This window comes from Hippocampus guttulatus, chromosome 14 (genome assembly GCF_054856545.1).
Source record: "Hippocampus guttulatus isolate MCC_2025c chromosome 14, RoL_Hgut_1.0, whole genome shotgun sequence".
Taxonomy (NCBI): domain Eukaryota; kingdom Metazoa; phylum Chordata; class Actinopteri; order Syngnathiformes; family Syngnathidae; genus Hippocampus; species Hippocampus guttulatus.
Genome location: NC_141274.1, coordinates 15,600,370 through 15,613,134, shown reverse-complemented (window position 1 = coordinate 15,613,134; position 12,765 = coordinate 15,600,370). Strand labels below are relative to the sequence as shown.

The window sequence follows — 12,765 nt, the reverse complement described above, 5'->3', positions numbered from 1 at the left end:
AAGGTGTAGGTTGTGCAAAAGAGGCACCTGAGACGATCTAACACATAACTGCAGGGTGTAAGATGCTGGCAGGGAAAGCCTACATGGAACGCCATAACCAGGTGGCTGGCATAGTCTACCGAAACATCTGTGCGGAGTATGGACTGGAAACCCCAAGGTCAAAATGGGAAACACCTCCGAAGGTGGTGGAGAATGACAGAGCGAAGATCCTGTGGGACTTCCAGATCCAGACTGACAAGATGGTAATGGCGAACCAACCAGATATCGTGATCATCAATAAAGGGCAGAGGAAAATCGTTGTAGAGGTTATAGCGGTCCCAAGTGATGGAAACATCACAGAAAGAAGGAACACGAGAAACTCGAGAAATACCAAGGGCTCAGAGAGGAGCTGGAGAGAGCCTGGAAGGTAAAGGTGACAGTCGTGCCTGTGGTGGTCGGAGCACTCGGGGCAGTGACCCCCAAACTAGATGAGTGGTTGCAACAGATCCCGGGAACAACATTGGACATCTCAGTCCGGAAATGTGCAGGGCTGGGAACAGCAAGGATACTGCGCAGAACCCTCAAGCTTCCTGGCCTCTGGTAGAGGACCCGAGCTGAATGAGGGACGGACACCACCCGAGGGGTGAGACGAGAATTTTTTTTTAATATAGACATATATATAAAAACAGTACATTCATAGATACATATGGCATATGGTTACAAAGACTACTTAGATTAAATATGTATTTATTCCATTCTCAAGAAAATCAATATTAGGTTAGCCCAGGGATCGGCAACCCAAAATGTTCAAAGAGCCATATTGGACCAAAAAAAACCAAAACAAAAAACAAATATGTCTGGAGCCGCAAAAAATTAAAAGCCTTATAATGAAGGCAGCACATGTATGTATCTATATGAGTTATATTAGCCAGCATTCAAGTTTTTTTCCCCTGCTGTCACGTTGGGCCCGAAGCGACAGAATAATCGCTTCGTGCGCAACTACTAGAGATAAGTGGATCCCCGAAATAGCAGACACAGAAAAGAATTTTGTCACAAAAAATGAGATTTAATATAACACAAAATCCCCGTCTAAACGGACAACAGAAAACGCTGGTCAAAAAGAGGACCAGGAAATAATAACGAGGAAACAGAAAACGCTTGCGAAACAAAAACGGCAAGGAGAAAGTTCTTAGGCAAAATATTAAATCAAACACGAGAGGAATATCAAAGCACGCAATAATAGTCAATAGTCATCAAAATCTGTGTTTTAACCGAGAAGGAATAGGCGATAGCAAATGGCACGGTGTGGAATACTCCGGCAGTGAGTCGACTGTCGGAGCGCCTACATATAGCAGGTGTAATCATCCACAAATGGGTGGCAGGTGTGCAGGCGGCAAGCAAGAACGCCTCCCCCCTGCTGTCAAATACGGAACGTGACACCTGCAGTTCATCCTGTAGAGCAGGGGTGCCCAAACTTTTTTGACGGAAGATCTACTTTTCCCTCAACCAACCTCCCACAATTAAGCCATTACTGCACACGCGCGCATACGCACACATTTACACACTCATGCCATAACAAGAAACAGCCATAACGGCCGCTAAGATGAACGAGGCACAGGACGCACTTTCACAGCATGCTAATATTAAAACAAAAATATATATTTCCTTCCCCCATCTTTTTCCATTTTAAACATTTTTGAAAAAGCTCCATTGAGCCACTAGGAGGCGCTAAACAGCCGCATGCGGCTCTTGAGCCGCAGGTTGCCAATCCCCGGGTTAGCCCATCAATCAGTGTTCAGTCACATCCTTTCAGCAACTGCTGCATTATCATATTTTCTTGAGATTGACAAAAATAAAGCTGTGTTGAGAAAAAGTAATATCCTGACTTGATAATAGTTAAGTGCACAAACATTTAAAAAAAAACATTTACTTAAACGACAAAAGTTCATCCTATTTTATCCAAAAATTACTGGTTAGCGCCATCTTTTTTTCAATTTTTATTTATTTTTTTTTTTTTGAAGAAGGAGAAGAATCGGAATCCAGAATCAATCGTAACCAGAATCCAATCGAAGAGCTAGAATTGCTGACACCTTGAACAAATGATGGTCATTTAACTTTTAACTGCGTCCTCATCGTTTTTTGCCCGCTTTAGTTCATGTTCTCTATCAGAAGTGGTTTTTGCCTGGCGTTTTGTAAAGAACTAATCCAAGGACATTTGCTTTTATCGGTTTTTAACAATCCTTCGAAAATGCCCAACGCAAACATCAGCTTAGTGAGCGATCGCCCGACTGGTGAACACTTTTTCTGGGTGATTCACATTTACGTAAAACTATCGGAACGCCTCATGGCCCGCGGAGCGAATGACGAGGACGCTGTATCGACACAGATCTATCTATCTACACACATAGACTCATACGGTAGAAGTCCCTCTTAGCCAATAGGATGCCAGGATAACGCTCGGCCATAGCCACTGGCAAAGGAGCTATAAGTATGTTGCTTTCAGGAAACTCGGAGATGCGAGTAACAGCCAGTGCTGTAGTTTTACCTGAAATTTCTTTCGTAACTAGAGGCAATATTTTCCTGTTGAGGCGTTTCGTAACTTGAAGATTTCGTATGAAGAGACGTTCGTGAGTGGAGGTACCACTGTATTAGCAATGGATGTATCAATTGGCTGCATCCCAAACGATACGCTAGATGGGAAACTGACGAATTCCATTGAATGACATTGTCTTGGTGATATGATTATATCCACTCGAGCTGACTGCCCTCTCTTAGTTATGATCTTGAGCAGGGGTGTAAAAGTCAAATGGACGGAGGGCCAAATAAAAATTTTTGCTGCAAGCCAAGGGATCGACTGATCGAATGTTCATTGAAAATTTAAAAAATGACCACATATAGTTTAATGAACCAAGGTTAATTGACTGAAAACCTAACAAATACATTCCAATATGATCAGATCAATAAAGCAACATTTTCTTATGGCTCTGTCAGTAAACTTTAATTTTCAACAGGCACAAAAAACAAATTTTCTTTGTATAAAAATACCCATAACATGAATGAAAGAAGCCAGTATTATTCAAGGCACCATCAGTAGCCCATATTTTCTCTTTTAGCAAAAGTAGGCTAAATTTACTTCCAAGAAAAACAAATAATTGCAATTTTCGATCATTTACTTGAATAAAAACTTTTTAAAACAAAGTTTATTAACCAAAAACAACACTTTCTTCAAGAAGTAACATACCGTGAAAGCCGATATTATACTTTAATTTTTAAACTTGAAGTGAGTAAAAACTCAATATGTGATTGCAAAGTAATATTCACTTCTTTGAGGCTGAGGCTGATACTCAGTGGTGTCTTATTTTTTCTACAAGTTCACCAATATTTGGGGTCAGGCTCTGAGCTGAGCAAATCCTCAAAATTGAGTGAAGGTGTTCAGCAGTAAGTCGACTTCTGTGTGATGTTTTGTTCAGCTTCATCAAAGAAAGTAGTTGTTCACACACGTATGTGCTGCCAAATGAGGGAGGAAATGACCAAACTGCGCAGCACCCACTGCCGTATCTTTTTCATGCACTATAGTTGTGTCATGCATAGGATGTAAAGCCAAAAACTCCTGTCATGCTTAGGCTGGAGTCCACTCCGCGGATGAAAATTGACAACTGGGCAACGTCAGAAACTTCAGCGTTTTCATCCACAGCCAAGGAATATGTGATAACATCTTTTCGTTTTTTCGCAAACTGCTCTTTTAGATAAATGGACAACTGCTCTACTCGCTCGGCAATTGCGTTTGTGCTCATGCTCACGTTTAAAAAGAGTTGCTTTTTTTCGGGGCAAACTTCGTCACAAACTTTAAGTATACAGTTTTTTAAAAAATCCCCCTCCCCCTCCATGTCCATATTCTTGTTTTTGTTTGCGTGTTTCATTTCATGATGTCGTCTCAGATTACACTCTTTCAATCCTGCCACATTTTCTCCGCACAGAAGACACACAGGTTTTCCAGCTACGTCCATGAACATGTACTCCGACTCCCACCTTGTTTGAAACCCCCGGTTCTCAGTGTCCACCTTCCGTTTTGCCATTTTTGATGGGTATCTGAAAGCTAACGTCACTGCTATGCGAATGACCGCTGCACTAATAAATATTGAAGTAAAGCGGCCGACTGCTTGGCACGTCACCGTTGCATTGTGGGAAATGTAGTATTGGTGCATGTAAAAGATCTGCGGGCTCCCGGCTTGCTGTGGTCCGCGGGCCGGTTCTAATAATAAATCAATATCATCCCAGGGGCCACTGAAAACATTCTCGTGGGCCAGATCCGGCCCGTGGGCCGGCACTTTGACGTATGTGATCTAGAGTAATTCACTCGTAATTAACTATCTGATAGAAACAAGTCTTAGAATTTATTACCCCCTTTTCCAAACTATGCAAAAAATAATAATTTTAAAAAAGCAGCACAATTAGTCCAAAGTTAAGTCAAGAACTGAAGAACTGCACTGAGGCTGAGGTCATCCTCACCTTTGTCTCCTTCACACTTAATTACTGCAATGCACCTGGCACCATCGCAATGTCCCACATTGAGTTCCTCAGTCCATACACCTCCACAAACACCTACCCCTGCTCTCAGACAATTTTCTCATTTAAATCTGTGATGCCTTTTTCACCATGTCGTGTCATTGTTTTGATGTTCTCGTTACTTTTAATTTTGTCATGCAATTTAGACAAATGTTTAATTCATCCTACAAATAAAAAAATATATATATATAATTGTAGGTATTGGTGTTGACTTGGTGTGTATGGGAGAGCAGCCATTACATGCAGTACCGCTATTTAAGGTAAAACCCAAAGTCACTGAGGCTGTATAAAATCAAGTATGTTTATTAATGAGTTCAACGTTGACTCCATAGTTGCACAATAAATCGACACCTGACTCTTCTGTGGGGAATGACTATCATCTGCCTCATTGGATCAACCACAGGCATGACTTTACTTACAACTAATAATTGTTTTTAAACTCTAAAAATAGACTGAAATAATCAACATCTCCTTTATGTTTTGTGCCTTTTCAGCTTCTACACCTCCAAAAGTCAGAATTCTTTTAATACCTTCATTCCCCGAATTAAACTTGCAGGCCACAAGGTGAAATAATTTATTTTTACAGTGATCTTGTTCTTGTCCTGATTGTAAAGTGTCCTTGAGTGTTTTGAAAGGCGCTTATAAATGACATGTATTATTATTATTATTATTATATCTTCCGAGATTTGCATTGTACCATTTATATTCATTACAACCCTCAAAAACATATCTTCATATTTTTCTTCTAGCGTCATTATGAAAAACTAAAAAAAGGCACCGAACCAAGTAAGTTGTATAAATGCTTTAATGTGCTTTTTTTTTCTTTTCCTGTGCTCAAGAACTGTTTTTAATAACTTGCTATAGCTTTATCTATCCAAAAGGAGTGTGAGAACGGTCTGCCAATACAGGTGGACTATGATGCATATGACTCTCAGGTTTTTAGACTGCCCGGTCCTTCGCTGATTCAGAGAAGTCCCACATCCAGGTGTGTAGATCTGTTGCACTTCAATAATGTTTGTCAATTGAGACTGAACACTTGAATCCATGTTTGCCAAAGATACTGTAACTCCATTTCGCAGGATGGTTCGGGGTAAAGAGAGAAGTGGAAAAAAAAGCTGTGGGTCTGCGGATGTTTCAACTTGCATGGGCGCATCTCCTACTTTGTGTTTCACTGGTGCTGATGAACAGCATAGCCTGGCATCTGATGATAGTCTGGGCCCTGTAGCTAACATGTTTCTGATACCCCGGATGCCTTCTATGGTTTATGAAGTCAGTAGCTCTCTCGGGTACACATGTGCCAAAGGTAATTTTTCATATGATAGAAACTCCACAATCCACCCACACTTTGCTTCCCATTCATTGTGATTCTTTATTCAGACTTGTCTGAGAAGACGGTGGAATCTCAACGAGACTCAAGTGCTCCTGCTAGGTTCACAGTGGGAAGTGCTGAGTCCACCCTGTACATACAGCCAGGAGGCTATACACCGCAGAGAGCCCTTATAAACCCCTTCACACCAACCAGAATGCCCACGAAGCTCACATCTAACCGCAGGCGCTGGATGCACACATTCCCTCTTGGTGAGCTCTACTTTCTTTGGTATACTATTGATATCATTTTTAATTCGTTATCCCTCTTTTTCCTTTTTTTTTTTATATCTCTGCCCATTATTAATTTCGGACTTCTCTCGTCATGTATACTAGTGTTGCGCGATATGGAAAAAAAAATTCTATCACTAGAATGGGCCTTTTTTTTTGTCACAATAATGATTTAGCACGCTATATTTTTTATATTTTTTCTACAAAAAAATTGACAACACACTGACTGCATATCTTTACTCACTTTATTTTGAAGTGACATTAAAGAGACCTGGATCAAATGAGGAATGCATCCCATTGTACTGCAATCTCCATTCAGCCATTCATCCATCAATCCGCTTAGCCGGTGTCGAGTTGCGGGGGCAACCGCTAATAAATATAAATAATAAAAAGTGAAATCTCAATGCCACTTATTACAGGTGATAATTTGAAGTTTTGTTCCAGATCTTAGCATGGATTGTGGAAGTTGACATCATTTGCTTTTGCGGGCAACATAAAATGATGTGGAGGATGGGGTCTGCCTTGAGTTTGACACCTGTGTTCGAAATCATTCTTCCCGGCTGATGTACAGGATGCCGTGTAACATTTCCTGTTGTGTGTAGGTAGCGTTATTTTGCGTCTGTGTGTTTCGGTTTCGTTCATGTAAGGGGCTGTTACGGCTGTTGCTCATCGTGGCGTGCGTGCATATGCGTGCATGAGCATGGTTGGGCACTCGCGTGCGTGCGTACAGTATATGCTTGCATGTGCACGATCGGGCCAATCACGGGAGGTTGGTCGCTTGAAAAGTCGATCTTTGGTCAAAAACGTTTGCCATATGTGGCAAGCTGACCCAAGTAGTAAGTAACCGCCGCAGCTCGCATGCAAACAGTGCCTGCTTCGAGTGGCAACAACGGAATACAAGACAGATTTGAAGAGTATTGTTCAAGAGAAGGAACGCCAGAAGCCCCTGCACTAAGGCGCTAAGAGCGATGTGCATAGTAAGAGAAAAATGTTCGATTTTTGTTTGTGGATTTGGTTGAACTGAGAGTTTGTGTGTGTGAGACAGTGAACACATTATTCATTGTTGAAAAGGACTGACCTGTGGTCTTATTCCTGTAGGAGTCAATTCCTGTCATAATCATGTTGGTGTCTGACATTTACAAGAAATCTAGCTGAGCAGAGGTTGGCCACCCCTGGCCGAGGTGTTTTTTGTTTTGTTTTGTTTTGTTTTTAAAGCTATAATTTGTAAATAGTTAATATTTCTGGGTTTGTTTTTGTTATTTTTTTCCTTTCCCGGAGTAACAGTGTTTGTTATTTGCAGTTACCCGCCTGGTGACTTATTAATTTTCAATGTCACTTTTCATCATATGTTTGTAAAGTAGGATGTCTATGTAGATTATTCACCTCCCTGTGTTGTTGTTCAGTCTGCCAACTGATGGCAGCTGTCTGGCATAAGGATGATAAGATAAAACCTTTTAAGATAAGATAAGAAAACCTTTATTCGTCCCACATTGGGGAAATTTGCAGTCTACAGCAGCAAGATTGGGGGGATAAAGTGTTTCATTGCACAAAATAAATGTTTCAAAAAGAACTGTACACAGTTCAATATAAGTGCAATATTGCATGTTCTCCCCGGGCCTGCGTGGGTTTTCTCCGGGTACTCCGGTTTCCTCCCACATTCCAAAAACATGCATGGCAGGTTGATTGGACGCTCTAAATTGTCCCTAGGTGTGAGTGTGGGCGTGGATGGTTGTTCGTCTCTGTGTGCCCTGCGATTGGCTGGCAACCGGTTCAGGGTGTCCCCCGCCTACTGCCCGGAGATGGCTGGGATAGGCTCCAGCACCCCCCGCGACCCTAGTGAGGATCAAGCGGTTCGGAAAATGGATGGATGGATGGATGAAATAAAGCACTAGTAATATATTTGTAGAATAAATATAATAAATAATAAATAGCAATAGCATAGAAAACACAGCGTAAGGTGGCTGTGCTATTGACAATGGTTACAGGTTTTCACGCATGTTTATTCAGCAGCTTGACAGCAATCGGTCGAAATAAATAAATAAATATTTAAATCAATCATCAATAAATAAAACAAGTTTCTTCTGGCGTTCTTATTCCATGGAGTTATCTGCAGATGACACATAACGGTAGACACCATAGTAGGAATGTGAGAAGATAGTATTGTTGTTACGATATATATGGTGATATCGGCCAGCTGTAATGTATACTATTAAAAGAGAGAGTCAAATAAGGGGTACAGTGATCCCTCACTTATCATGGTTAATGGGGACTGAGACCCCCCCACCCCCGCTAAAGAGGGAAAGTGGGAACCCCCCTCTACAGGTATATGTACATGTGTATCAGTATATATAATATTTATAAGGCCAAATTTAATGATATACATGCATGTAGAAGTGAATATTTGTAGTACCATAATTTCTGCACTATAGGGCGCACCAAAAAAGCTCACCGAGCGCCTTAAAATCCGGTGCGTCTTTTGTATGGTCATTACGGGAATATGTCGACTCCAAGATGGCTCCTTCCTGGAGACATGCTTCCAATGTTATAACTTGCTGTTGGTTCAATGAACTGTGTCGCTGCTTTATTAATAAGTTTGTGTTGCAGCTCCGACAAAAGGAGAGCTGTGGTGTTAATTTTTTAAAACAGTCTCAACAAATACAGGTACGTCTTTGTCTGTCTCCGTGCCTTCTTCTGTTCGACTCGAGAGGCATTCAAGACCTCCTCCGAAAAACGTTAACTAACGATTACTTCAATGAAACTACAAAAATTGAAAATAATACATCTATACAATACAATAAAACATAATACATCACACAACTGAAAAGCAAGCGAGGATATCACAAAATAAATTCTATAGCCCCCCCCTACAGAATTTATATTGTGATTTCATCATTTGTGAATACACAATAAAGGAATAAATAACCACGACTGACAACTTGTGTTATTTTGACTTCAAGATGGCGCCACGAGAGTGGCTGCCTTTACAGGAGCTCCTATTTATTTTGTTCTTCCACTTTTTCCTCTCATAACTTTGCTAACTATGGAATTTCTCCATTGTGAGACTATTAAAGGTTTTCCTATCTTATCTGATCATACTGTTGGAGCTATGATAAAGGAAATGCCAATGCGTTTTTCGGAGGCGGTCATGAACGCCTCTCGAGTTGACCGGAAGAAAAGAAGCGAAGGAGACAGACAAAGACGCACCTGTATTTGTTGAAAAAAGGAGAGCTGTGGTTGTGATTTTATTATTATTATTTTTTAAACGCAGACTCTATTAATGGTTTTCACAGTCTCAGCAAATACAGGTACTGTACGTCTTTGTCCGTCCGTGCCTTCTTCCGTTCCACTCGAATTAATTCTTACTTCAATGAAAACACAAAGAAAATCAAGCGAAGAAATCACTAAATAAATTCTCTAGGGTGGATATAGAATTTATTTTGTGATTTCCTCGCTTGATTTTCTGTTTTGATGCATTATTTTAAATTTTCGTACATTCATTTAAGTACAGTAATAGTTAATTTACATTTTTCAGAGGCAGTCATGAACGCCTTTCAAGTTGAACGGACGACTCTCGAGTTAAATGAAAGGAGCGTAGCACCATCTAGTGGAGGCATTGTAGATTGCGCCTTTTAATGCCAGGCGTCTAATGTATGAAAAAACAATTACAAAATAGCCATTCATTGAAGGTGCGCCTCATAATCCAGTGCGTCTTTTAGTGCGGAAAATGCAGTCATTAACATTACTTAATGCTATAGACTAATATATATATATATATATATATATATATAAGTATATGTGTGTACATACACATGTATAAGTTAGGTTAGGTTAGTGTATAAATAACAAAATACAGTAAACATGAAATGTACATGTCGTACTGAATATGTTGCTCGCTGTTGTTTTGCTGCCTGTCGCGGACCTTTTGTGACATTTTCGCGATTTATTTATTTATTTTTGATGAATACTTTTGAAAAATCCGCAATGCACTGAGACCGCGATAAGTGAACCGCGAAGTAGTGAGGGATCACTGTACTTTCAACACAATGCAAAGAAGCTCTTATGGTCATAAAATTGGACAATTTTCCAGAGGTACAATCTTGAAATTAAAGCAGTATTTGATAAATCAAGGGGGACCATTTTTGGGGTTTCCTGACAAGTGATGATTTTGGATTGCGCCCGACACCAGCGTTATAAAGATGCCGGGTTCAAGTATTGATCACTTTTGGGAATAGATGCAATGTGTGTTTTTTCTACATTTGGTAAAAAAACAAATAGGGGGATTTCAGTATTGACTTATTGACCCGAACAATCCAAAAACTACTGCAGACTTCAACTCAAAGTTTTGTTTCTTACAATCAGTAAACCAACTACAATATCATCTCACAGTGCCTCAGTACTTGATAATATTCACCAATGTAATTCAAAATTAAGTTAAAAGTTGAATATTAATTAGTAACTTTCATGACCAATATTTACAATGCTTCATGAGTACGACACGTACAATATCAATAAAAGAAAACAATGTCAACGTGTAAGAATAGACAAAGAAAATGCATGTTCGATTAGGCCTCTTTGGTACACATGAATTAAGATAAGATTAGAAAACCTTCTTTTTGTCTCACAATGGAGAAATTTCCAATTTACAGCAGCAAAATTATAAAAGGGGGAAAGTAGAAGACAAAAGGTATATAAATAAATATCAGCATATTAAAAATGGGTGTGTACAGGTTTTCAGGACTGTCTATTCCAGGGGTGTCAAACTCATTTCACATTGTGGGCCACATACGGCCTCACTAGATGTCAAGACCGGACAATGATACGATACTCTGCTAAAATAACCAAAATAATATGTCTTTCCTTTGTTTTGGTCTAAAGAAGCACAAGAACATTAGGAAAATGTTGAAATTTAATGAACATATCTTTTACAAAACATTTCATGAAGCACCTTTGGTTTCCTTTGACAAATGTGCAATTTACTTTTATCATTCACATATATGCATTGCAACTGATCCCACTGATTGTACAAAGGAGAAAAATATAGTCATGCACTTTAAGATTAAAAAAGATGTATAAAGAAAGAAATTTTGAAACCATTTACACATGTGCATATAAAATCTAAATGTAATCCCTGCCTACACCTTACAGACTAAGGAGAGTGCTATTAAATGTGTAAAGAATAAAGTGTTCACGTTCTTGATAGCATCTGCTGTGTTGGATCTGTCTCAGTGACAGACTGAGGCTGGTGTTATCGTCTACGCTGATCAAAACAGTGTATCCCCCTAGCGGATACTCCATGAATTGCACCTTGTTAAAAATATTCATTCTGTGTCTTTTATGCATTTTTTCACTTTTAAATGATCCTCCGGGCCTGATCGAACCTCCTTGGGGGCTGGTTCCGGCCTGCAGGCTGTATTTTGACACCACTGGTCTATTCAATAGCCTGACAGGAGTCGGCAGGACGGGTGTATCAGTCTCTGGCTGAAGGAGCTGCCCAGTGCTGTCAGGGTGGCCTGGAGGGGGTGGGAGGGTCTGTCCATCATAGCTGTTAGCTTAGCTAGCGTCCTCCTGTTGCCCACCTCCTCCAGAGTGTCGAGGGAGCAGCCCAGGACAGAAGTGGCCCCCCTGACCAGTCGGTCCACTCTCTCTCTGTCCCGGGCTGAGATGCTGCTTGACCAGCAGACTATGCCGTAATGAATGGCTGAGGCCACCACAGAGTCATAGAAGGTCTTAAGAAGTGACCCATGAACTCCAAAAGACCTCCGTTTTCTAAGCAGGAAGAGCCGCTTCGTGAGCAGAAAGTCCATGTTGTTAGACCAATCTAGGTTAATGATGAGAAGAACACCCAGGTACTTGAAGGAGGTCTCCCACTCAATGTCATACCCTGGATGTTCATCGGTGCAGTTGAAGACTGTTTCCTGCAGAAATCCACAACCAGCTCCTTCGTTTTCCTGGGGTGGATAGATGACTTTGAGCTCGGCTGTTGTATCGCCTTCTTTCAGCCCTTCTTAAAAAACTGGTGGCCCCCCAGAGTGGTTGGAGGTCAGGGGGGGAGGGAGGGTAGTTGGTCATGATGCAACGCTGGAGTGGTCGTTTGTGACCCTGAAGTCTGTATTCTGCTCATATTTAGTCATGCTGTATAACCTTCCCATGCCCACAGCGTTGCTTGGCGTCCTTGTAACAATCATCTCCTAGAATTGGAATACTCTTGTATTATTCCTCTCTTCTTAGTTAGGTTTGATGGTTAAGGTGTTATTGCTCTCTGTTAGTTATGTTTGTTCAGACACTTGAAAGAAACAATGTAGAATGCCGTTGAAGGTATTTCCTGCTCACTGTGTTTACAATCACCATTAGTGCCCCTCGACCCCCACCACTTTTAGGGCCCCCCTCCACAGGACATGTTTAACATCAAAAGAGGAACTGTTATCTCAAGTATCTGTGTTCCTGCCATCACACCAAATGGTGGGTAGTGGTGGTCTGGTCTCACCTCACCACTCCCAACTTCTTCCAGGCACACCGGGTCAGATGACATGTTACTTTCTTTGTTTCTGGGATTTGCATGAGAGGGGTACCTCCCCGCCTCTCATTATCATATTGTCTCTATATAATCTCATGAATGTGTTTCTT

At 40.8% G+C, this 12,765-nt stretch overlaps 1 protein-coding gene across 6 annotated transcripts in view; it reads left to right on the top strand.

The window, feature by feature from the left end:
- Nucleotides 1–12,765, top strand: part of depdc5 (DEP domain containing 5, GATOR1 subcomplex subunit) — a 99,222-nt gene that overhangs the window by 30,589 nt on the left and 55,868 nt on the right. For all 6 annotated transcript variants that reach the window (XM_086129477.1, XM_086129476.1, XM_086129479.1 and 3 more), the window contains 7 exons: nt 4,744–4,805; nt 4,878–4,948; nt 5,040–5,109; nt 5,295–5,331; nt 5,410–5,530; nt 5,625–5,848; nt 5,923–6,123. In XM_086129477.1, the coding sequence (XP_085985603.1) occupies nt 4,744–4,805; nt 4,878–4,948; nt 5,040–5,109; nt 5,295–5,331; nt 5,410–5,530; nt 5,625–5,848; nt 5,923–6,123 (786 nt within the window). The remainder of the gene's footprint in view (nt 1–4,743; nt 4,806–4,877; nt 4,949–5,039; nt 5,110–5,294; nt 5,332–5,409; nt 5,531–5,624; nt 5,849–5,922; nt 6,124–12,765) is intronic.